The sequence below is a fragment of the Gordionus sp. m RMFG-2023 genome, chromosome 3 (assembly GCF_954871325.1).
Source record: "Gordionus sp. m RMFG-2023 chromosome 3, tfGorSpeb1-WG-v2, whole genome shotgun sequence".
NCBI lineage: Eukaryota > Metazoa > Nematomorpha > Gordioida > Chordodea > Parachordodidae > Gordionus > Gordionus sp. m RMFG-2023.
In genome coordinates, this window is record NC_088777.1 from 27,777,557 (window position 1) to 27,805,452 (window position 27,896).

Sequence of the window (27,896 nt, forward strand, 5' to 3'; positions counted from 1 at the left end):
TTATTTTCCGTTATTTTTTTCCTCTACTTTCATGTCATTCTAATAATCCTTTTTCCTATTATTTATATCACATAACATTTTTTGACTTTTTTTCTCATTATATTTTTTAAATTTCACTAATTTTTATTTTTCTTTGGAAACAACTGTTTTAAAATATTTTTTGCATATCAAATTATTTCATTAAAATTATATATATAGTAAGAAACAAAATTTTATATCAATCATTAATAATTTCCCCTCTTATATATTTGGAATTTACTTTTTTTTAAATAAATCTTTGTATTCCTGTCTCTAAATGCTCTATAAAACGGAATTAATTATTTTTTGTTTGACCCTTTTCCTAAGTCTTGAATATATTTCTCCTTTTTAACCTTTTTTTTTGATCGGACTTTTTCCTAGCCATTAATACTTTTCCTTTTTTGAATGGAAAACCCTGCATACAATATATAATTAATAAAAAAATGCTTGTTATACCACAAAAAAAGACAATGTTTATATTATGTTATAACATTTACAATAATCTGTCAATAATAATAATAAATATCATAATTTATTCAAAATGACATATAGTATTTAATGATATTTTCCAAGCCATTCGTAATCATAAAGGCTAAGCCAATTATAACAACCTTGCATTCGATTTCTAATAATAAACTCAAATGAATAAGGATTTAAATTAATTTTAGAAGATATTGCTTTATTCATAGTAGAATGCGAGAAAGCTTTAGCCTGAAAAGGGAGTACTTTAGCTAAATTGTTCAGCCAATCTTTGATCTCACCATATTCAACTTTTCCACCTACTTCAATTATAATTCGCCCACTTTTAACTGGCGTAACATAGTGATGGATAGGAGCTTTCCCACCGCCCATTCTAAGTCCTTAAAGATAATAAAATTTAAGTTTATAGATTAATTATATGTAGTGATACTATACAAGCCCAAGAGCTAAAAAGAATCGGCATGAGCATAGTAACCATGCAACTTATTAATTTTGGGCCGGACAAATTAGGCAAATTATTTTATCGGGTCGGACTGGATTTTTTAAAATTATTTAAATGTGCTATATTTTTCGGTAGGGCTAAAAATATCATGGGCCAGCCTTAAATTAGTTTCATTACCAATCTCTTTTTTAAATATTATATATCTTCAATCGTGTGGCAAAACCCCGTAACTTATTTTAAAATTGCATCGATAATAATATCTTAGCGTAAAGCAACTTTTTGACTTAAAAATTAAGATCTCATTAGAAATTTTACTTGGTTTTAAAAACAAAGAAATTAAATTAACTCAAGAGTAGTTTCAACTGTCATTTTAATATATTTTCTCCTTCTATATTCGTCTTCCATTTTTTTTCTTATTTGTTTTTAAATGTTTTATTTCAAATTTGTATATATTTTTAAATTCATATTTTATTTTTAAATTATGTTTGAAAAATTAAAATTGATAATTTAAATTTAGGACTCTGCCGATATTTAATATCGGATCGGTAAAGATAGTTAGCGTTTTCAAAAAATATCGGAGGAGGCCGATGTTTAAAAAAACCGATCCGACCAATCTTAATTTTTTTTATTCTATAAATAATTTCATAATAATAAATTAATGAAAGGAACTAATAAAAAGTAATTTATTTTTACACTTTTTTGTTATATTATCTGTAAAAAGAAAAGGATTTCAAAATATCTAACGAGTCATGTTCAATTAGTGCTCATAAACGCCTCGATATAGCCAATTTAAAAACGATTAACTCAAAATATTGTCCTGATTTTTTCCACAGATATCTGAAAGGTTTAATTAATTATTCGTGAAAGTTAGTTGGCTTTTTTAGAGTAGAAAATATATATATTTATGACATTGATACAAAGGTATATGGTAAATAAAAATCATTATAAATATCGGATCGGTGAAAAATTTGTGGATCACAGCTTTAATTTAAATACGGTATTATTAAAATATATATGCATTAGATAGAAGTCAAGGAAAAACAAAAAAAAGTAAATATATATTTTACAAAAGACGAAAATAAATGACTAATAGAAATGCTATATGGGTGATTCCATTTCAAATCGACCAAAAAAACGAGATTTTTGGCCGACCATCTCAAAAATGAATGAAACTTGGCATGTTAGTTATTTATGTTGTAAATGTTAATAAAATCAAAATTTTAGATTGCTAGCTCAACCAGATCCAAAGATATACGCTTTCAAAGTCGAAAATCGCGAAGTACATGATTTCATTAAATCTTGTTATTTTATAAATTACTTAAGATAGAGTTACAAATTATATATCATTTTATAGCCCTTAAAATTTTTCGAAAATATTTTTAAAAAATTAACATTGTTAGGAAGGGATTTTGTTTTGGTGTTAACATTCACTAAAAATGTTTATTACCCTTATATTAAACGATTTAATAAAAAATCTCGATAGCAATTTTTGTTTTTTTAATTTTATTTGAATTTTAATTATTTTTATAAATAAAAAAATGTAATATAGATGGCGTTATATTAATTTTTTTTATAATATATAATTTTTTATAAAAATATGTATAGTATTGTGATTAAAATTAAAAAATCAATTGAGTATAACCAAGAATGATGTCCGGGGGCGATATGTAAACAGACAGCCCATACAGATATTATTTTATTAACGCTATATTATAAAATAAACATATTTTTAAATTTTATATTCAAATTATTATAATTTTGCGCTTATTAATAGAAATTCCTAAGGCCATAATTTGTATATATATATCCTTTTATTGTTGTGGATCTACTATCGTTATTATTTGAAAATAACGATTTTATCAGCTTATTTTATTTTTTTATTCCTATCATCGCTACCAATCAATCATCATATATTTCAAAACTTAAACATTTTTTACAACCAAATGAATTTATGATTTATCTGAAAATTGTGCATTTATAATCCAAGACACTGTTCAAGGATTCCACTGGAATAATAATCAAGCCACTATTCATCATATGATAGCATATTATAATATTGGCAATATAGAAAACCTTAATTATATGGTAATATCAGAGTAACTTTAACATGTTGTATTTATACCAGACTAAAATGATAAAATTTTTGAACAATCAATTCAGCAAAAATCCAAACAAAATACATTACTGCTCTGACGGATCAGCTGCACAATATAAAAACAGAAATTTTTTTATAAATCTGTGTTATCATGAATCAGATTTTGGTGTAGCAGCTGAATGGCATTTTTCAGCTACATCCCATGGAAAAGGTCCATATGACGGCCTTGGCGGAACATTAAAAAGATTAGCAGCGGGTTCAAGCCTTCAACGCATCAGTTCTGGACACATTTTAACGCCAGTTGATATATATCAATTTGCAAAACAAAACATGCCATCAGTAAATTTTACATATATGACCAACGAACAATACAATTTACATGAAATTAAACTATGAGAAGATTCAATTTAGCTCGTCCCATTCCAGGAACTCGTGAAATACATGCTGTATTTCCTTTGAGTTTAAGTAAACTTAAATCAAAAATATTTCATATACAGAGGACTTACAAATTAACAATATCTCAAATGCCGTTTGTCTTTTGCCGATATTAAAAAATTCGTAACATGTGTTTATGACGATTTTTGGTGGTTAGCCACAGTACTAAAAAAGAATGAAACTACTGAGGAGATATATATTTCCTTTTTACATCCCCATGGACCATATCCTTCTTTTACCCCACAATTAAGGAAAAGATATGGTCCCATTAATCAAATAATAACCATAGTAGATCCTATTACAGTAACAGGATATACCTACAAATTATCGTCTCAAGAAATTCTATTAATATGCACAAAATGGGATAAGATTAAAACAAGAGGTATTTATTTTTATATTGTTTGTGTATAAAATTTTAAAATATGTTTATTTTACAATATAGCGTCCTAATAAAATCATATCTGTATGGGCTGCCTACTTACATATCGCCCCCCGACATCATTCTTGGTTATACTCAATTGATTTTTTAATTTTAATCACAATACTATTCATATTTTTATTAAAAATTATATATTATAAAAAAATTTAATATAACGCCATCTATATTACATTTATTTATTTATAAAAATTTAAAAACAAAAATGGCTATGGAGATTTTTTATTAAATCGTTTAATATAAAGCTAATAAACATTTATAGTGAATATTAGCACCAAAAAAAATCCCTTCCTAAAAATGTTAATTTTTAATTTTTACCGGAAATAAAAAAACACCTGAAATTTAATAATTTATTTTAAATATTTTCCAACGTAAAATTTTAAGGGCTATAAAATGACATATTATTTGTAACTAAGTATTTTTTAAAATAACAAGATTTAATGAAATCCCGCACTTCGCGATTTTCGACTTAGAAGGCGTATATCTTTGAATCTGGTTGAGCTAGCACTCTAAAATTTTGATTTTATTAACATTTACAACATAAATAACTAACATGCCAAGTTTCATTCATTTTTGAGATGTTCGGCCGAATCGCTGGTCGATTTGTCATGGAATTACCCATATAAATTTTGGATAATAGGCTAAATGGAACAGTTAAGTAATTTGAACGGCAAATTTCCAAGCAAATGTTCTAGCCAATATAAAATATTTTTTTGACATATTATATTTTTGTAAAAATTTGATATATAAGTTAATGAACTGTTGTAATTGATGAATCCAATCATTATCAACTAGTTTTGTAACGAAGTTCGTTTTTTTATTTTTGACGATGAACGTGAATGCGTTCCTTACGAACGCGTTCGAATTTAACGTTCGTTCAATTTAAAAAATATTTTTATTTTTTTGAAAAATTTAATATTTCCGATTTTTTTTTAAAAAATGTATTATTTATATTTTTTAATCAATTTCAATTTTTTTAACACTAATCTGAATATTATTGTTTATATTTTAATTTAATAGATTAGCATAATTATTTAATCCTCAACATCTGATTCTGAAAATCCAAAATCAGATGAATTATCATTACATGGCCAAATATGATAAATGTTTTACATTAACATCCTATATTGAAGGAACTAATCCAATGCTTATCAAGTGTAAAATGTGGCCAAAAAGTATATTGTCAAAATCTTCAGGTTCCAATTTAAAACAACATTTGATTTTAATATTAATTATTTGATTTTATATGATATAACTAAGTTAAATCATTAAATTTAAAGAAATATTGCATTATTAAATTTAAAGAAATATTGCATTATTAAATTTAAAGAAATATTGCATTTGGGATATTTGACCCCAACAATAACGGTAGTTATTTTAAAATTAAAAAAATTAGTGGCCTCCAATATGGTGAATCATTGATAGACGCCGTATTAAATGGAATTAATAAAAGGTATTAAATCTATCACTCTCAATTAATTACATATATTTTATTTTTTTAAAGATTTGAACATATATATAAGGTCAATATGTTCTTTCTGCAATTATACATCCAGTATTCAAACTTCAATGGCCATGGATAAAACTTCCACAGAACTAACTTATTAAAAATAAACTTAAAGTGTTATTGAAAAAAATGCTTTGAAAACCTTAGATAACTGTTAATTTCGAGATATCCTTTTTTTGTCGAGATTAGAGAATGGATTGGAGGAGGATAACTTATCTCACTTTTTTGCAAATAACAAAACAATATGTTATTAATTAATTCTCCACGTTAAAAGAGCTGTTTATTAAGTATAATACCGCAATCCCCTTATCTGCCCCTGTAGAGCGCGTTTTTAGTATAGCTAATGCCGTATTAACTGCCAAGGGTTCCTGTCTATCAGATAAATATTTTGAAAACAATTGTTATTAAAATTTAATAAGAAAATTTTTTTAAATTATCAAAATAAAACTATATTATTTTTTAACATGGCTAAAATATAAGTTTTATTTATATTAAATTAAATTTTAAAAAAATTTATCATAAAATTTTGAACGGTTTTATGAACGTGAACGTGTTCGTGAACGCGTTCCTTTTTTTTGAACATGAACTTGAACGCGTTCGATTTTTGTCAATGAACGTTGAACGCGTTTCTATTTTTTAAGAAATGTTTACAGCACTATTATCAACGGAAATTTTATTTTTGTGCCAAAATGTTTTATTCATATGTTATTATGGAATATAAAAATATGTAGATTGATTTATATTTTCAATTTATGCTATTTAAATAACGCCACCTAGCTGATTAATTTTATTCAAACTACATTCAAGGGTTTTCTTAGGACTATAAAATGAGCCAATCAAAATTTTAGAAAGCATTTTTTTTGGCAGACCCACTTTGAGACTCTATATATCCAGTTCTAGTATAGAGGGATTAATATTTTGGATTAGTCAATTACAATACTTCATTAACTTATATATAGAATTTTAACAAATCTGAGATGGTGGAATGACCTTATATTAGATATCAAAAAGAGAGAATCGAACAGTTATATATTTGAACCGGATAAAGGTTTTTTAAAATTATAGCATAATTTGAAATTCAATCTAACTCAATTTAAAAAAATAAATAGTATAAATTTATATATGGCTGTTAAGTTTAGGGCTGTGCCTATATTAAATATTGAATCAAATCAGGACCAATTTATCGTTTTTTAAAAATATTGGATCAGGTCGATGTTTTTAAAACTGATCCTACATTTTCATTGATTTTGTGTAATTTTTGATCTGTATAAAATTATTTAATATTTTATACATCATTTATTAATATTAAATAAATAAAAGGAACCAAAATTCAATTATTTTAAAAGATAGAGTAGCTAAAGATTTGATAATATTTGCTATATTATCTAAAATACGAAAAGGATTTATAAATATCCAGGCATATTTAGTTGGCTTTGTTAAACGGCTCGCTTAGCTGATTTTTAAAAATGGCTAATTCAATATTTTAGCCCAAAAAAATGACCTAAACATAAACATATTTTAAATGAGATGATTACCTGGAGAATAAAAAAAATACACTTTATCATTTGAGAAAGTTAGTTTTTTTAAAAAATGTTGGTTCAAAGACATATGGTAAATAAAAATCAATCTAAATATAGTATCGGTTAAATATTTGTAGACACGCTCTAGTTTATTATTTAATTTGTTTTTTTAACTCAACTTATTTTTTTAAATTGTTGTTTGCTTCATTTTTAAAAGTTTTAAAAAATATTTTTATGGGTCAATTAAAAAAAATATAAAGTATTGCGAAAAAAAAACTAGGTTTTGCCAAAAGAAAAAAAAATTTTATTCCTGAATAATTCATCTTATGAATCTAAATCTGAACCGTTCATATTTTTTGAAATTCCTGTTTTTTTTAATTTTCAAGTTTTTTAAAATAATTTTGTGGGTCAATAAATTTAAAAATATATATTATAAATTATTTAAAATTTGAATGAAAACGGGAAAGGACCGATATGAATTTCTAAACTGGAAAGAATTTATAAATTTACAAAAATAACCAAAATGGAATAAATTGTTTTAAAATTTAAAACTAAGAACCGAAATGGAACTGAGCCATTATACTTAACGGTTCAACACCCTCTTTAAAACATGTGAAATAAACAATTTTTATTGGTTTTTGATACAAGGTTTTGTCATATTATAAGTACGCGTTTTCAAAAAGGCTATAAATGTGTTTAAAATGGTAAAGGTTTCGCCAAACGAAAAATAATCATATATTTTAATAATTGATTTTATGAGTCTAAATCTAAACCGTAATAAATATAGGCTCAGTTCAGGTTTAGATAAAAAATAAAGATTCAACGGTTCAGATTTAGATAAAAAGTAAAGATTCATGGTTCAAGTTCAGTTCGTAAAAAATAATAATATTCATTAGGTTTCAATCTTTAAAAACAGTTTGTAACCTTTTTGCAAAAAAACTTAAAGGATTTTTCATATTTTATCATTATTCCCTAAAAAATAATATTGAGCCGTATATATTTTCAAGATTCTCTTCTATCAAATTATACCTGTAAGGAAAAAGAGTAAATGATATGGTGAGAAGCTAAAATATGTAAAAACGGCGACTAAAATTTTTCAATAATAATCTTTAACAGTTATGAATTCACCCGGTTTTAATAGGCCTTTTTATAAGTTCCGGTTCAGTGTTTTGTAAGTAGTATGGTTAATATCGTTTAATGGTTCGGTTTAGTTCCTATTTTTTTTATCCTTTTTTAAATATATATGATTAAATGTATAAAATATCAGATTACATCAGTTTAGTGCAATGGTATTTAATTTTTTCCATAATATGTGAAATAATACCTTGACTTTTCTTTGACACCGGTTTCCAAGGTGGGTCTACCCTCCAAATAGCAAATATTTTTTGTTCTTTTATTTTTCTATTAATAATATTCCGTATCAATTCGAAATGATTATGTTTTAGATTACCACCATGTATAGCCTGTAAAAAAATATCATATGTAAATTAGGCGTATAAAAAAATTATTCGATTCGAGATTAATAATATATAAAAAATTGACTAATAACAGATATTATTTATGAATATCTTAAATTAGCAAAAATAAGTATTATTAAAATACTGATTATGCCTGCCATCATGGGCGGGTCAAAAAATCAAACATTTGGCGGAGTGCATGAATAAAAAAATATCAAAACGGGTTATTAAAACTATTTTAAAAGTCAAATACTAAATACTAATGTAAAAATTATACTATTTTAAATATTAATGTAAAAATTATTTTATAATTAATGTTTTTCAAAGTCAAATATGTTCTTACTTGATACCTTTGTTCAATATATTTTCCTTTCTTTTTACAATAAAACAGAAATGTATGACTGAACTTTTCTTAAAAAAAATATAAAACAATAATAATTTTTTATTTCTTTTTTTTATCTATATATGGTGAATTCCATATCAAATCAACCAAGGTTTCAACCCGACCCTTTTCAATTTTTTTTAAATTTTGCATACTGGTGGTATATACTATAACTAAGAAAAAAATGAAATTTTACCTCCCAAAAAGGCTTACCCGCTAAGATATGGGCGTTTAAAGCGCGGAAAAATGGTACATTTTTGACAAAAAGTGCCTCCTTTATTTTCAAATATCTCGCGAAATAATTAAGTTAGAAAAATAATTTAAATTTTATTATGTAGCTTAATAATAGTTCTTTAATATGACATAAAAATAAATATGATATAAATTTGATGAATGTCCAAAACCGGATGTATAAAACCGGAAATGGCCATAGAAAAAAAAAGGTATTTTTTTTTTCGAAAATTTTTTTCTATAGATAGATATAACACTGCTTTATATTTGTGCCAAATCCTAGCCTGGGATAAAAAAGGGTCTAGGAGTTATGACTCTTTATTAGGCTTAAATTGATCAAAAATATCTTCATTTAATGAATACTTATGAAATAATGTTTTTTTAAAAATTATGTCTAAATGATAGGCCCTAACTTTTTTTTATTTTTAATTGTTAACATATTGTGAGTGAATAGATTTGCATTCTTACGACCCAAAAACTGTGTTTTAGCAGGTGGTCCAGGTACACATACCATGTGTATCTGCACACTACACCAAAATTTTAAGCTTATTTTAATAGGGGGAAAATTAAAACAGCTTACAAACAATAATGATCATTATAATTATCCTCCAATAAACGATTATAAACATTGTATTGCACAAAGTCTTTGCAATCCTGCCCAGCCTGGATGTTACTTCAATAAATGTAAATTTTGTCCTGGATCATCCCAAATAAAAGAAAGACTTATTATATTATTTGATACGAATTCAATAGATTATATATCATTTAAACAATGGTTGGTAGATAGAACTACGCTCAAAACGCTGACAAAATCAGCTTATGAATTCCTAGATTATTTAATTGAGAAATTAGACAATTTGATTCCACATTCATTTATAGCATCACAACAATCATTATTTCAAAACAATTTAAAATCTAATTTAAATGTTGGCGAATACTTAGTTATTGCTGACTTTTCGGAAAATTATGCATTTATAGTGCAAGACCATGTACAGGGATTTCATTGGACAAATAATCAGTCCACTATTCACCCTTTTATCATTTATTATCGTCAGGACAACACTATAAAACATATAAGTTTAGTGGTGATATCAGATTGCTTAAAGCACAATGCCTGTGCCTTTTATTTATTTCAAACTAAAATGATCTTATTTTTAAAAGAAAGATTTGATACATTGACCAAAATTTATTATTTTTCTGATTGGGGCCGTAATCCAATATAAAAATAAAAAAAATTTCATAAATCTCTATAATCATGAATGTGATTTTGGTATAAAGGCCGATTTTTTGCTACAGCTCATGGAATAAGTCCGTGCGACAGTTTAGGAGGTATACAAAACGGCTAGCAGCTCGAGCTAGTTTGCAACTGCCATATCAAAACCATATTTTGACACCAATGGATTTATTCGACTTTGCAACAAATAATATACATGGAGTAAATTACATTTTTGTAAGCAATAATGAATACAATAATATGGAAAATCATCTAGAAAGCAGATTTTTGAGAGCAAAAAGAATTCCGGGAACACAAAAATACCATGCTTATATTCCCCTTGATGAAAATAAAATTAAAGTCAAAATTTATACCAATTCTTTAGATAATTTAATATATGATATATTGTACATAATTATGAATTATTATATTATATGTAATTATGCATTTCAGAAAAATAAAGTTATAAATTGGTTTAGAATTATTTTGTCAAGTAATTTTCAGTCACAATATGTTAACAATTAAAAATAAAAAAAAGTTAGGGCCTATCATTTAGACATAATTTAAAAAAAAACATTATTTCATAAGTATTCATTAAATGAAGATATTTTTGATCAATTTAAGCCATATAAAGAATCATAACTCCTAGACCCTTTTTCATCCCAGGCTAGGATTTGGCACAAATATAAAGCAGTGTTATATCTATCTACGGAAAAAAAATTTCGAAAAAAAAAATACCTTTTTTTTCTATGGCCATTTCCGGTTTTATACATCCGGTTTTGGACATTCATCAAATTTATATCATATTTATTTTTATGTCATATTAAAGAACTATTATTAAGCTACATAATAAAATTAAATTATTTTTCTAACTTAATTATTTCTCGAGATATTTGAAAATAAATGAGGCACATTTTGTCAAAAATGTACTATTTTTCCGCGCTTTAAACGCCCATATCTTAGCGAGTAAACCTTGTTGGGAGGTAAAATTTCATTTTTTTCTTAGTTATAGTTTATACTACCATTATGCAAAATTTAAGAAAAATTGAAGAGGGTCGGGTTGAGAATCGACTTTTTTTGGTTGATTTGATATGGAATTCACCATATATATCTATTTAATTAAGTAATAAACAAAAAAAAATAATAATTTTTTCTAATTTTAAAAATAGCATTTTTTTTATAATATATCACAAGAATGAATGCGCAAAAAAAATATTAATCACAAATAATGCATTTATTATACAAAGTGACTCCTCGCTATCACGATACACATAACAAAAACAATTACACTCTTAACATCAAACTTCAATTTATAATATTGATTTTAAGCTAAAATTTTCGCCCTCTCCCCAACTCTAGATAAAAAAATCATTGCACATTTTTTGCAAGTTAATAACTCATCTCTATAGGTGAATATTTTCACTATTATTTTAATCAATATTTTTTTACCTGTATAAATTAATATTATCAGTACAATAATACAAAGATCAATATAATTTGCAATAAAAAATTATGAAGGTCATTGAGTGTCCTAATAGGCTTATTGGGTGTTTCTGATACATATTGATGCTCACAAGCAGGGATGTGAACCCGGCAAAATTTTTGCCCAGGTTCGGTTAAGAGAAATATTTTTGAACCCGGGTTTAGTTCTGTTCAACTCGAGTTTAAGAATTTTTGAATTGATAAAAAAAATTCCATATTTAAAAAACTAGACATACATAAATTTGGTATAAAAAATAATTTTTTATTAAATTTATAGACCAAATATAGTGAAAAATACAAAGCATAGTTGTATCAATTTAAAAAAATTTTATTTAGACGTATTAACATAATATCTTCCAAGAGTGGTTCACTCATCCTCGATCTGTGTTGTAAGAATGAATTTCAAATGTGATAAAATCTTTCAACGCTAACATATATTAAATATATTTATGTGAAAATATGATAAATTAACTTGGGTTGCAGCCGCAAATAAGATTGTGGATAAAATATAACAGGGTGGTCCAGCTTAGCAGACTCCCGAAAATTAAAAATATTTTCCTTATCTAATTTTTTGAAATCGTTAAATATGGTAATTATAGTTCCAATACTTTTCTCTGCAATCGTTGGGCCTTTTTTAAGTATTTCCTCCTGCCTTTTTTTAAGTTGTATCAATTTCTCTAGATCATCTTCTTGGTCAATAACTTCATCGAAACTAATATCATCAGATAAAATCAGCGTTGTTATGCTTTTACGACTCCATGAATTGGCATGATGCCTTTTCGCACAAATCTTATAATCATCATTAAGTAATACCTGTAATATTTATGGATTTATACTGTCTATATTTAAATAAATGGCTATTCCATAAATAATTTAAATATAAATACAAAATAATTAATTTACTAAGCTTTTAATTAACCTTGTATCTTGGGTTAAGGTATATGGCAGCTAAGAGAATTTCATTCTTTATAAACCTTGCTTCTCTGTACAAGAATATAGTAATTGAGTAAAATGAATTTTTTCTAGTTCAATGCAGCATCTTAACATTTCTGCATAAAATTCTGCCAGTGTTGTTCAGATTGGAATCGTTTGATTGCGATTTTTGTAAAAATTTCAACAATCGTTATTATTTCTTTCCAATCTTCAATCAATAAATTCTTCGATATTGAGTTTGAGTAAAATCAGCCTTTCTAACATATCATGGGTTAAATGCCATCAGTGGCAATCTAACACAGGCTTAGGAAGTTTCATATTTTTCAATAACTTTTGATAAGTGGGATGTCTTAATTTTAAATCTAAGCTCCTAGCTTTTGCAAGAGCGACATGATAATTTTATTGCATCTTGAAGTGCAAGCTGAAGTGTATGAGCTGCAAAAAGTACACTATAAATTGGATAGGATAAAATAGTGTTCAGTATATCATCGATATCATATTTATATACAATCATCCATATTTCTCATCATCTACTGATTCACTCCTTATATCATAATCAATTTCAGGTTGCAAGAGCTTTATAGCTTTGATAAAATTTCCCCATTGTCAGAAATAATTGTGTATATTTGATCAATATTAATTATAAATTTTTGTAAAGTTTTTAGTATATTCTCCTGTACTTCTTTCTTTCCGCTCTACAATTCCAAGAGTCCTCAAAATTATAATGGACTTTGATATAAATTGAATATTTACACCAGGAATTGACCTGTCTAGTCGTTGAATTGCATAAACTTTTAAACTTATTAATTTTCCTTTTACCTCTTGATATTTTATCTATGGATTGGGCTGTTCTATTAATAGTTCGGGATATATTCTCTTTGTTAATAACTAAAATGAGCCTAGATAAAAGTGGATTTATGATTCCTTGAAATTCAGAATCTTCAATATTGATAGAGGCCGACCATTTGCAGTAACAAGTTCTATGATAGAACTCATCAAATCATTAGATGTTAAATTTATATTTATAAATTTTTTTGGAAAAAATGTTTCTATATTAATTTTGGGTTCTCTTGCAAATAACATTTCCTGATATTTTGTTTTTTCATTCAAATAATTTAGATATTCATTGTTGTAATTTCTTTCCAGATATCTTTCTAAATTTGACAAATGATTACCAAACATTTTTAATTTGCAATATGAGCATACTGATTTATTTTCTATTGTAACAAGAGTAAAATGATTCTCAAATATGATTTAATCTTTGATCTTAAATCTATATAATAAAATGATAGATTAAGGAACATTTATTAAACTTTCAAATAAAAGAGTTAAAGAGAATTTTTTAAAATAGCAATGATTTAATAGAAATAAAAAAAAAGATATATAGATTAAATTTCATTGAGGATGACTTTAGAAACACTTTTAGAAAAACTAAACATTTTACTATTACACTCATTCATAACGCAGCAAACAATATTCATAATTCTCTTAAAATGAATTTAAATGAAAATTAATATATCGTTCAGGCTGATTTTGCTGAAAATCATGTCTTTGTGGTTCAAGATAAAGTACAGGGGTTTCACTGGAATAAATCTCAGGTTACCATTCATCCTTTTGTAATTTATTACGTCACTTAATAATTTAAATCAATTAAGTTTCGTAATAATATCTGAATCTCTCGTTCATAATACAAATGCCGCTTATTAATTCCAAAAATATTTAGTTCGCTACTTAAAAGAGAAATTCCCATGCTGACCAAAAAAATTCTTCTACATTTCAGATGGAGCAGCAGTAAAATATAAAATTCACAAAAATTTAATCAATCTGGGCCACCATGAATATGATTTCGGTATCGGGATAAAAGCCGAAAGGCATTTCTCGCCACATATTATGGCAAATCACCTTGTACGGGGTTGGAGATACAGTCAAACATTTAGTGGCCAGGGCTCGTTTACAAAGACCTGTTTCAGAACAAATAACTTGTCCTAAAGAGTTTTTGTTATTGTAAGGAAAATATTAAAGGCAAAAGATTTATAATTTATTAATTAAGGAATAGATTTCTCCTATATTATGGAAGACGAATATGAGAAAGAGCTAATAACTTTAGAAAAGAGATTTAATATATATGTACAATACCAGGAAAGCAAAAATTTCATATTTTTTATCAAATTTCTCAGGATAAAATTAAAGCAAAATTTTATTCAAACTCAACAGAATCGAAAATATTAAATATAATATTTCATTCGAATTTATTATATGAAAAATAAATGGATATGTAACATATATGATAATCAATGGTGGATGGTCTATGTTTTAGAAAAAAAATCAAGTAGTGTTAGTGCATCCTCAAGGACCCTCAAATTCTAATACATATCCCTACCTGATTCCTGATTGACAAATTGTAGATATATAATCATAAATTTTAGATACATAATCATAAATTTTAGATAGTCCTTCAACTGCATATACTTTACATAAGGATGAGACAATTAAAAATATTCATCTTTTTAATTTATTTTCTTAAAATATATAATTATTAATATCTAACTAAATTTTGTATCAAATATATTATAAATTATAGAATGAATATGATTATCTATCTATATTTCTATATTCTTAATAAAAATGAATAATAAAAAAATATTTATTATTGGAAATTTGTTACATTATTAAGTGTCTAGTGGGCATTTGCCCACACTGCCCCCCAGTTTAATTAGTATATTTAATAGAAATTCAAATTTTTTTAGTATGAAAAGTGAAAATATTCTATTATTAGTAAGTTATCATCAAAATTTTAATATAATCCGTAATTCTAGTGTTGTTAAACGGCTCGTTTGATTTTTAAAAACGGCTAACTCAATATTTTATCCAGAGGAATATTACGCAAGCCCGAAGATTCTGCTCATAGAAGGAACAAAGGTCTGGCCATATATTAACCAAATCTCGAGGCTTAGACAATATTTTTCTGGCTAAAATATTGAGTTAGTTGTTTTAAAAAATCGGCTCAAAACGAGCCGTTTAACAACACTACGTAATTCCATAAAGCGTTATCTATTTTTTCTTCAATTTTTGGTAAAAATGTATATTTCGGAAGAGTCGATATCGTCGCCAAGGTTTTGATATCATATATATATTTATAAAGGTTGTCTAAAAAAGCAAAAAAAAAATTCCAAAACAATTTACCTTTTTTGCTTAAAAATACAGGCAAAGCAATATAGGTAAACAGGAAGTTAAAGATTCAAATTGGCGCCAATTTTTATTTTTCTTTGATAGCCCTTTAGATATATTTTTACTTACAATATGTTATATATAATTTTACTACAAATAATTTTTGAGATATAAGCATTTTAAAAATTTTATAGATTCCAAAGTGGCTCTTTTTTTTACCTATGAGCTACTAAATCTCGAGAACCAGCAAGCTAAAAAAGGCTTTCTCATTTCCTTACCTATCTAATCCAGAAATTTCTAACAATTTTAACAGGTGTGGGCCGAATCGTGATTGATTTGACGTGAAGTGGCCCTATCATGGAAAGAGATCTCGGATTTGGACTTATTAAGAATGATTCTTTTAAAATTGACTTCAAGAAATTAACCATTATTTTAGGAAGAACATCACAGATTGTTCCATCATCAAGATGCCAAATATTTACATCCAAATCAAATTTAGATTTAAGATAATGAATACCAAGGTAAAATAAACGAGGATGTTTTCTCCCTGCTGGATCATTTTGCAGAATCCATGACATGTGGGCTGAATAAAGGAGTTTCAATTTACAGTATGTCTCTAGGAATTTTGAATAAACAGGAAATTTGAACAATTTATGAAATGTTCACTAATAAAACATTTTTAAAGTCTACTTTGATAATAGCTATGTTAGGAGGAGGATTTTGGATATAAAATGGCATGTGAAGCTATTTTGCCTTCTCCCTTAACACCAAATCCCAAGTGATACATATACTAAATAAGTTTAAACCCATGGCAATTATTTTTGCCAATAATCTTCTAAATAGCCCATTGCAATGAGGCAGGGATTCAAACCAAACCTCGAGAAGAAAACCCGAGTGTTTGGAAAAAAAATCTGAACCCAAATCGAACCTTGAACTCAGTTAATAAAATTTTCGAAACCCCAAACAGAACCCAGGAATTTTATTTGAACCCGGGTTCAACTGGGTGTATTGTTTAAAATCATGATATTTGTATAATTGTAAAAAAATATTAATAATTTAATTGAGATTTTATAATATTTCCAAATTTCCAATTAGAAGTGTTAATAAATTTCAAACAACTTAATTCATTTAGGCCATTTTTAAATTTATTCACAAAGATTCCTATTGGAGGGTTAATAAATTTAAAACAATTAATTTCATTTATGCCAAATTTTTTAATTTTTAACTTATTCTCAAAGAAGATTATTAAAAGAGGAAAATGAAAGTGAACAAGTCAAAGTAAAAATTATTATATTGGATATTGTTAATTAAAAGAAATACATCTAAATAAAATTTCTAAAATTGATACATGACTATGCTTTGTATTTTTAACTATATTTTGCCAATAAATAAAATAAAAAATTAATTTTTTATACCAAATCTATGTCTAGTTGTTCAATTATGATTAAAATATAGATTTTTTTTATCAATTCAAAAATTAAGCCCAAGCTGAACCTGGAACTAAACCAGTGTTTAAAAATATTTCCCTGAACCAAACCCGAACCTACCTATTTTTTTAACCTTAAACCAAACCCGAACCAAATCCTGGCAAAAATTTTGCCAGGTTCACATCCCGGAATGAGGTGGATATCACCATAGTGTTTATGAGATTATCTGGGTTGTCCCATAATTGATTTAAATCTATGATGGCAGGTCTAGGAAGGTTTTAAAAGCATTTAAATGATTCTTTGAGATTAATGTAGATTTTAAAGTGAGAGAGCAAAAACCATTGGGTCTGGATGTGGAAAATTCCTTAAAATAATTTATTATAACTTACAAATCATATTTTTTTACTCCATATTTCCCATAATATATTTGGTTTTTCCTCTATAAATTTATAAAATCTTGGATGGATGAATATGGATAATCCATTCCTTTCATTTGACTTTTCTGATTCATCCATCATCAAATGAAGGTAAAATTTATTATATATCCATACAGAGAAAATTCTGATTTCCCATCATTCTTGATGAACTATCAGCTAATAAGCTAATCTAATTTAAATATAATTAATCTTTTTTTAACTTTGATAAATAGTCAAATATTTTGGAAATTATTAGAGCTTATTTGATTTGTGTAATATATTGTTATAAACAATTGATATATCCAGAAAAATGGTTAAACAATATTTCCCATATTAAACTTGCCTATATCAGTAAAGGGGAGGAGTGAGAGTTTTAAAATGTTAAATTACCACAAAACTGATAATCAAGATTATATATCTTAAACTTGACTAATGTATCAGGACACCCAATTGGGAAATAACAGATGCTAAAATTAAAACAATTATTTTATTAATTAAAAAATTAAATTTTAATTTTGTTTAAAATTTTAAGGATTTTTTTTAGAGAATTAATCATTTATTTTCCAACTTACTAATTGACTAGTTAAATTTTTTTAAACAATTTGCACAAATAGATTTTTTAAATTTTTTCAAACAAATCACAAATTTTGTCAAATCTACTTTTTATTATAAACATAAAAATCAAGGGAGCAGCTAAGAAACCATGATCCCTTTTTTAAATTAAAAACTCAATTAGGGAATCAAGAGCTAACTTCTTTTGAATAAGTAGGAGTCAGCTCCTTTAAAAGAAGTTAAACTGTCTGGAAGAAAACAACTCTATAGAGAAAGTTATTAATAAAATATGCAGCCATTTTTATTACAAAACTTTGTTTACCTATTAAATTTATTAATAAACCAAATGGACTAAAATGCATTTTATCATCTTATACAATCTAATTAAATTATTTTAATAATTTTTTAGAATTAATATTTAAAATTGCCTATGAATGAATCTTAGTACCAACAAAATATAGAATAAATTTTATTACATGACAAAAATAATTTTGAGATTTTTGGTATCCTTTCATTTTAAAAATATTAATTGATTATCAGTTTATTATTACTTTTAGGATTAATGCAACATATAATATCATTTAAAATAATAAAATAAATTATGTGCAAAATAAATGCAAATTTAATTATTTATTATAAATAGTAAATACAAATAATGAATGCATTATTTAATATTGTTTTGAAAAAGTCTAACAATTTTTAATGCATATTGAACCAATATGCATGATAGTATTAATATTTAATTATAAAATATAGATTCTTGGTGCATTTTTTTTCAAGATACATATAAAATTTGATTTAATCAGGCTTTTAAATTATTTTGTTTATATTTAAATTAAATTTACTTTAAATGAATATTTTAACATAAAGTGATTACCATGATACCATATTGTTGATGAATTAATTTGTTGTGAACCAATTCAGGCCCTCTAATATCAATATTTTTCCTCATCATCTTAGGTGATTTTTGATTGCTTACAAACAATGGTACCTTTTCTACAGGAGCTAATTTTTCATTTGGAGGGTATACAAGATCTTTATACTTTAATAATTATTAATTTTATTCAAAAATATACTTTCAAAAATTTGGGTTGGAAATAACTTCCTAAAATAGGCAGTTTCAAATTTAACGTAACTTATATACTCTATAATTTAAATTTAAATTGATATATATTTTATAAAATTACTTAAAAAATTATTTGCGTAATTATAGCTCATTGCGTTGATTTGTGGGTGATAAAAAATGTTAAAAAAGGAAATAAGCTAAAATGGCTGTCAAAATGGCCCCTATAAGTTTGAAGCGAGAGATTTAAAAATATTAAATAATTTAACTTCTGTCTAATCTGTAAATTATTTAATATTAAATTAATTTGATATAAAAAAAATTTGGTTATTGCTTAAGTCGAGGAGTATATTTTTTTTTGTTATTTTTTTTGTTATTTTTTTTGTTATTTTTTTTGTTATTTTTTTTGTTATTTTTTTTATGTTATTTTTTTTATGTTTTTTTTAAATGTTATTTTAAATTAATATAGTATTATTTGGTGATAATTTTTTTTGTGATAAATTTTTAAAATATTGTTGCATATTTTTATTATTTAGTGATAATTTTTTTTGTAATAAATTTTTAAAATAATGTAGCATATTTTTATTATTTGGTGATAAATTTTTAAATTAATATGTATTTTTTCTTTTAAGATATTTTAAAATATTTTTTTCTTTTTTAAAAATATTTCTTAATTCCTAGGGAGGGGAGGTAGGTAAAAGAATTGTGTCTACATATTTTTTTAAAAAATTGATTTTTTAAAGAAATAATTCGTAGTTCCGATTATTATTAGATTATGTATATATATAATATGATTCCTTCCATACTAACTTAATATTATTTCCGTTTTAAAATGAATATTTTTACACTAGGTATGTTTACTAATACTGTTGAAACAACTTATCAATTTTGCCTTAATAATCAATTTATCCCTATAGGAATAGAGCATACTTGTTGCAATTCCATAATGCGGGTAGAAAAAAATAAGAATAGTTTGCAATATCGATGCAATAGATGTCGTAGATCATATTCGATATGGAAAGGTAATATTAATTTTATATCATAAATGACAAATTTTTAGATTCTATTTTTGAAGGGATTCAGGACGTTGGGAAATTTTTAAGACTAGTATAACTGTATATAAGTAGTAATTATTTAAAAAATATTAAAGAACAAAATTATTTTCAGGCCGTTATAAAATTTTAAGTGCTTCGAAGGAATTGGATTATCATAGGAATGCAATTTCTGGATGGTAATTTAAAGTAAAATATGGTTTTTATATTTAATTTATATAGGTTTAAAAAATTTCGCAAGGTATGTGGGTTCCATATAGCTTCGAATCATACAAAGATCGGGGGGCCTGGCAGAGTTATCGAAATAGACGAAACTCATGTGTGGAAGCGTAAATATAATCGCGTGGCCGGCATTTGATTTCCGAGGCTATATGGATCATCGGTGGCATATGTCGCGAGACGGATGAAATATTTCTAAGTGCAACAACGAGGGATCAAGATACCACACTGCGTGTGGTTAAAGATAATGTTATGCTAGATTCCACGATAATGACTGACTCATGGTTAGGGTATGTAAATATATTTTTCTGTAAATCAAAAGTAGTAATATATTTAAATCTATTTATCTTAGATATAATCGGTTGGATCAAACAAATTATTTCCATTATAGGGTCAATCATTCCCGAAACTTCGTTGACCCAAATGATAGATCCATTCACACCCAAAAAGTCGAAAGACTATGGCGGGATCTTAAGGAAAACTATAAAAGACATGGGAATCGAGAGAATATTCATGAATATTTACTTGAATATAGATATTTTAGAAAACATAAATTATTAAATGGCTTTGATCTTTTTATTCTATTTATAAATGACTGTATACATTTTAATACAATTTTTCAATTTAATGAATAAAATTGACTCGTTTATTACTATATATGATATTTTTATTTTGTATAAAATTGACTCGTTTATTACTATATTTCGATATTTTTATTTTGTATAAATTTCAATAATATATTTCAATTTATTTCGAATTAACCCTTCCCAACAAAGGTTCAAAAAATCACTTAGAATTTAAAGATGGGGTCTATTTTACCCCTAATAAATACAAAATTTAAGATTTTATGCTAATTTTCCTAAAATTGTTTAGATTATCAGACTATATTTCAATTTAATGAATAAAATTGACTCATCACAATTCTTCTACCCTCCTCCCCTCCCTAGGAATTAAGAAATATTTTTAAAAAAGAAAAAAATATTTTAAAATATCTTAAAAGAAAAAATACATATTAATTTAAAAATTTATCACCAAATAATAAAAATATGCTACATTATTTTAAAAATTTATCACAAAAAAAAATTATCACTAAATAATAAAAATATGCAACAATATTTTAAAAATTTATCACAAAAAAAATTATCACCAAATAATACTATATTAATTTAAAATAACATTTAAAAAAAACATAAAAAAAATAACATAAAAAAAATAACATAAAAAAAATAACATAAAAAAAATAACATAAAAAAAATAACATAAAAAAAATAACATAAAAAAAATAACAAAAAAAAAAAATAAAAAAAAAAATAATATACCCCTCGACTTAAGCAACAACCAAAAATTTTATTAATATAAATATTAGAAAATATATAATATAATATTAAACATTTATAAAAAATAATATAATATTAAAAAATATATATTTATATATATTTATAAATTTTAGTAAATACATAATTCTAATACATAGTATAACATAACTTTAAATTTTAATATAATATTTAAAGTAATTTATATTTTTAATATTAAATTAGATATAAAGAAAAATATGTAAATTATTAATATAAATTTTTGTAAATATAAAATTTTAAGATTTTATTATAATATAATAATTAATATTATTTACATAATTAATATTATTTACATAATTAATTTATAATAAAATAATGATTAGAATTTATTCAATATGATGATATTAAAACAAATTTTTCTTCTGCATTAAACTTTGTGTTGATATTGATCTGAATTTTTGCTGGTAGCAATTTGGATCTTTAATACATTTAATATATATATACATATATAAATATTTTATCAACCAGTACACTCTTTAGATATACTTAATACATTATATTTGATATCCCTTTCCCCTAGCAATGCTTCTGAGCATACATAATAAGTAGTTGATTCATTATAATATTTATGTATACGGAAATTTGGTGGAATTGGCATCTACCATTATATATAATTTATATAGCCTTTTTTGAATAAAACGTACCTTTTATTTTTGAATTCTAAAGTAAAGTTACTTTTACTGTAATTTGGTTTAATTGAAAATGAAGAGCTGCAATAAAATAAGATATTTAAACATAAAGTAAATATACTTTTACTGTAATTTGTCTAAATTGAAAATAAATAGCTGCAATATGATATTTATAAAAGCTTATAAATTGAGCAATAAAGAGCTGCAATATAATAAGATATTTAAACATAAAGTAAATATACTTATACTGTAATTTAAAATGGAAAATAAATAGCTGCAATATAAGATATTTAAGCATAAAATAAATATTACATTTACTGTAATTTAGCTTAATTGATAATAAAGAGCTGTAATATAATATTTATAAAGGCTTGCAAATTGAACAATAAAGAGCTGCAATATAATAAGATATTTAAAATATAAACCTGGCCTTATTTTAATTTGTTGGCTTCAAGTTCTCAATGTAGATTATAATGGTAGGCAAAATTGATCCCTTAAGTATTAATATGCTTTTGGAGAATAAAAATGAACAGTGGAGGCAAACTGTTTCATTTCTTGGGTAAATTTTATTCTCCGTGTATTTTTTATGACTCCACTGTGTAATTGTGTTTTGATAAAAGATAAAGGGATGCCTGTAAAAAAAATTTCCAATACATCCTCCCCTTCACCACATATTAAATTTTTATTCTTCAATTGTTTCATAATTTACTTTAAATCGATAATCTTCTCATTTTTTATAGTTTCCCTCTTATAAGAGGCCCTCAATTTTTTTCTTAATTTTAAATATATTTAACTTGATATTTGATCTTTCTTGATAAAAATGATAAATTGGCTGTACATATATGATCATTGTGATATTTGGCTATTGTTTGTGAAGCATATTTTCTCTTAATTAAAATATAGAAAAATAATAAATCACACAAGAGATTTAATAAATAGGGCTTACATGACTAGCTGGTTTCTCCAAATCTACAACTTCAAGATTATTTAAAGTGTCAATTGTTTTTGAAACCTTCTTATAAAAATATTTTTTACAATATAAATATTGTAATAAATATTAAAATATAGATAAATAATAAATTACACAAGCATTTAAATAAATAGGGCTTACATGAATAGCTGGCTCCTCCAAATTTCCAACTTCAAGAATATTTAAAGTGTCAATTATTTTTGAAACCTTCTTATAAAAATATTTTTTATAATATAAATATTGTAATAAATATTAAAATATAGAAAAATAATAAATCACACAAGAATTTTAATAAATAGGGCCTACATGAGTAGCTGGTTCCTTTAAATCCATAATTTCAATATTATTTAAAGTGTCAATTGTTTTTGAAACATATTTTCTTTAAAAAAAATTTTTTTTATAATATAAATATTGTAATAAATATTAAATTAAAGAAAAATAATAAATCACACAAGCATTTTAATAAATATGGCTTACATGACTAGCTGGATCCTCCAAGTCTACAACTTCAAGAATATTTAGAGTGTCAATTGTTTTTGGAAAATATTTTCTCTAAAAAAAATATTTTTTTAAAATAAAAAAGGTTATTATTGTTTTTTGAAGTAATATTATTTAACCTTTCTGGTCTGTTGAAAACTGTACGAAGTAGTAAGAAGGCACTTTTTAATCTTTTGGATTTTCTTAGAATCAAATACGAAATCTTTTTTAACACTCTTTTATTTTTCTTTATTATATATATTTTTCACGATTTTTCAACAAAAAATAATCAATAATAAACGCCGATTTTTACAAAATTTTATATATATTTCTCTTTAATATTATTTTTTTATCAATTATTTTTTATATAATAAATAAATATTTATTATAATACAACATGTACCCCTTTTTCAAGGTACTATATGCCACATTTAACCATAACTATAATTTAAGAATATTTTTTTTTTAAAGATTCTTTTGATTCAAAACTTCGCATCATTGAAATTCTCTTGATATCGACATTGAGCGAAACTTCATATTGTTGATAGATTGTTTTGGTTGTTATCACAAATTATCCTGGTTAATGAGTCATAGCTTGATTTTTTCTTTGCATCATTGGTCAGTCATGATCATTCTATTTTAAGCTTGGTATCTTTATCCAGCATTGTTGATTATCAATAAATTTTAATGGTCAATATATCATAGATCTATTGCATCATTGTAATTTATTGAGTTGATTTGATTACACAGAATATTACACAAAGTAAGTAAGTCAAATTTTTTTTTTTAATCGCTTTATCATTTTTTTTTACATAATGAACCCTTACACCAAACAATTACCTTATTATTTTCATTTTATTATTTTTTATTCTCTTTCTTTTTTTTTACATAATGAACTATTACACAAAACAACAACCTTATTATTTTCATTTTATTTTTTTTTATTCTCTTTCTTTTTTTTTACATAATGAACTATTACACAAAACAACAACATTATTATTTTCATTTTATTATTCCTCTATTCTCTTACCCTTATATTTCCCTTGATTTCTCTATTGCACTACCAGTTGCTTTTCCACAATTTACGTTTCTTCTCTTCTCAATACCGCTCACATTTTATAAATTTTTACTTCTTAATTCTTTAATAATTAATCACTTTTTTAAAACCAACAATTTTAACAAACTTATTACAATCCGAACTCAGATAAATATTTTATCTTCCCATCCTTTTTATCATAAATAATCAAAAAAATAAAACACGTTAAACTTCAATACAACTAATACCATAATCAATTGACCCACATTTTTTACTTCATGATTTTATTACTATAACATTTTTTGAAAAAATAAAACAACTGCACGTGTGCATCTATTTTTTACAATTTTCTCATTAACAATAACATTAATCCAATTCTACAATTCCCTCAGATAATTAGTGTTTATATTCCTCATATACATATTCTTAAATTTTTGTTTTAATTCTTTCCTTCCTTTTTTTTTAAACTACATTTTCATACCCTTTTTTTTATTTTGACCCCTGACCCCCTTTATTATCCTCCACTCTCTTTTAAACAAATATCAACCTTATAATCTATGAAACAACCCAATTTTTCATCAAATAAATTTTTATACTTATTCCTTAAATCAATCATATCATTCCTTAGTAGAACCAAATTCTCTTCTCCTTCTTCTACCACACTTTCATTTTTTAATTTTTTTTTTACAAATTTCACCGGAAAATTTTTCGATACAGGTAATTTTTCCATCTCCAAATTTGAGTCTTTGTAAATCTCATCACATTTTATATAATTATTCACCATCCTCGATTTCCCTGAAATTTTTTTATTTTCTATTTCCAAATAAAAATTTTCATCATCAATTCCCAAAATACTTTCCACTTTCAGATCAACCGAAATATTTTCAATTTCCAAATCACTATTTTTTTTAATTTCCGAATTTTCCAAAATATTATCAACTTCCAAATCAACCGAAATATTTTCAATTTCCAAATCAATATTTTTTTTAATTTCCATATCAGGCTCAGGTATTAAACTTATATCAATTTTATTATCCAAAATATCAAGTTTTTCCTGACCCATTTTATCACTTATAATTTTTTCATTTTTCTGAACTTCCTCAGAATTATTTAATAATTTTTTAATAAATCTCTTTATTTCCTACATTCACTTTTACTCTTGGACATTGATCAAAATTTTTATTATCTTCCAACTTAAAGATAGGTAAATTACTAATATGTATATTCTTTCGTGTTTCATTTTCCAACATATTTTTATAAATCCCGTAAGTGTTATTATTTCCTTCATTTTTTCTTTCTATTTCAATATGATCATTTATCTTATTTTATATATATTTTCTTTCAATAGATCCAACTCATTTTTTGATGTAACTCTTCCAAATGTTTTTATTTCACTATCATACAGTCATTCTACTGTACAATCCTTCGCATAATGCCCAATATTTCGACATTTATAACAAGTTATATCCTCTCTATTAATTCTTTTAACTATATTTTTCTGCTCATTTCCTACGTATTCCACCGCTGGAAACGCTTTGCAAACACCTTGTTCATTTTTATAACATTTATCCTTAGTATGTCCTAAATTCCCACAATTTTCACAAGATATCTCATTTTTTTGGTTTCCATTCACCAATTTGTAGGCTGGAACGTAACATTCTTCCGCATTATGACCCTTATTTCCACATCTTCTACATATTTTCGGTATAACTCCTGTATTTACCTTGGCATTACATTCTCTGCTTAAATGCCCAACTTTTCCATAATTATAACATTCTTTTTGACTTTTATAATTTTGTTCTATTCTTTTATTTACAATTTTCTCCTCCAACTCCTTTATTTTTATTTTAATTTCTGCCATTTCTATTTTCTGTATTTCCTCTTCTTTTTTCTTTAATTCAATCTTTTCATTTCTTCTCTTTCCTTTATGGCTATTTCTTCTATTTTCTTCCTTACCGCTTCCCATTCTATTTTCATTTCTTATTTCAATTTCTCAATTTTAATTTCTTCTATTCTTTCAATTTCCCTTTCATATTCTTTTTTCTTATTCCTATTTCTTTTTTTTCTTGTTCTATTCTTTTAATTTCTGTCATTTCCATTTTCAACTTTTCAAATTCTATATCTTTTTTTTCTTGTTCTATTCTTTTAATTTCTTCATTTTCTTTTCTTTTTTTTTATTTTCAATTTCAATTTCCTTTTTTTTTGTTCTATTTTTTCAATTTCATCATTTTCTTTTTTTTTTATTTTCAATTTCCATTTCTTTATTTTCCTGTTCAATTAGTTTTAAATACCTTTCTATTCGCTTCTTTATTTCTAAAATTGTAAATAAAAGAATAGAACAAAATTATAAAAGTCAAAAAGAATGTTATAATTGTGGAAAAGTTGGGCATTTAAGCAGAGAATGTAATGCCAAGGTAAATACAGGAGTTATACCGAAAATATGTAAAAGATGTGGAAATAAGGGTCATAATGCGGAAGAATGTTACGTTCCAGCCTACAAATTGGTGAATGGGAACCAAAAAAATGAGATATCTTGTGAAAATTGTGGGAATTTAGGACATAATAAGGATAAATGTTATAAAAATGAACAAGGTGTTTGCAAAGCGTTTCCAGCGGTGGAATACGTAGGAAATGAGCAGAAAAATATAGTTAAAAGAATTAATAGAGAGGATATAACTTGTTATAAATGTCGAAATATTGGGCATTATGCGAAGGATTGTACAGTAGAATGACTGTATGATAGTGAAATAAAAACATTTGGAAGAGTTACATCAAAAAATGAGTTGGATCTATTGAAAGAAAATATATATAAAAATAAGATAAATGATCATATTGAAATAGAAAGAAAAAATGAAGGAAATAATAACACTTATGGGATTTATAAAAATATGTTGGAAAATG

The 27,896-nt window shown here is 24.9% G+C and overlaps 2 protein-coding genes and 1 long non-coding RNA gene across 3 annotated transcripts; all 3 read right to left on the minus strand.

The window, feature by feature from the left end:
• Positions 1–528: 528 nt before the first annotated feature.
• On the minus strand, positions 529–19,450 carry LOC135925746 (large ribosomal subunit protein uL16m-like). The gene is made up of 5 exons (XM_065461207.1): positions 19,382–19,450; positions 19,271–19,339; positions 19,072–19,229; positions 8,258–8,396; positions 529–878 (listed from the first exon to the last, which is right to left on the minus strand). Exons 1-5 carry the CDS (start codon positions 19,410–19,412, stop codon positions 574–576), a joined length of 702 nt encoding a protein of 233 aa, XP_065317279.1. The 5' UTR covers positions 19,413–19,450; the 3' UTR covers positions 529–573.
• A 2,795-nt stretch (positions 19,451–22,245) lies between these two features.
• LOC135927443 (uncharacterized) lies at positions 22,246–22,650 on the minus strand. Its single transcript, XR_010572090.1, has 3 exons — positions 22,528–22,650; positions 22,349–22,481; positions 22,246–22,301 (listed from the first exon to the last, which is right to left on the minus strand). It is a non-coding gene; the product is annotated as an uncharacterized LOC135927443 (long non-coding RNA).
• Positions 22,651–26,400: 3,750 nt separating this feature from the next.
• On the minus strand, positions 26,401–26,961 carry LOC135926844 (uncharacterized). The gene has a single exon (XM_065462775.1). It carries the CDS (start codon positions 26,959–26,961, stop codon positions 26,401–26,403), a length of 561 nt encoding a protein of 186 aa, XP_065318847.1.
• Positions 26,962–27,896: the final 935 nt, after the last annotated feature.

Bases quoted from the DNA above. Each gene is read 5' to 3' on its own strand.
- LOC135925746 (XM_065461207.1), bottom strand. From the start codon at position 19,412: ATGAGCTATAATTACGCAAATAATTTTTTAA. The intron at 19,340-19,381 runs GTAATTTTATAA...TTTAAATTATAG, and splicing joins TTACGCAAATAATTTTTTAA to AGTATATAAGTTACGTTAAA. The intron at 8,397-19,071 runs GTAATCACTTTA...ATTTTTTTACAG, and splicing joins ATCAACAATATGGTATCATG to GCTATACATGGTGGTAATCT.
- LOC135926844 (XM_065462775.1), bottom strand. From the start codon at position 26,961: ATGGGAAGCGGTAAGGAAGAAAATAGAAGAAATAGCCATAAAGGAAAG.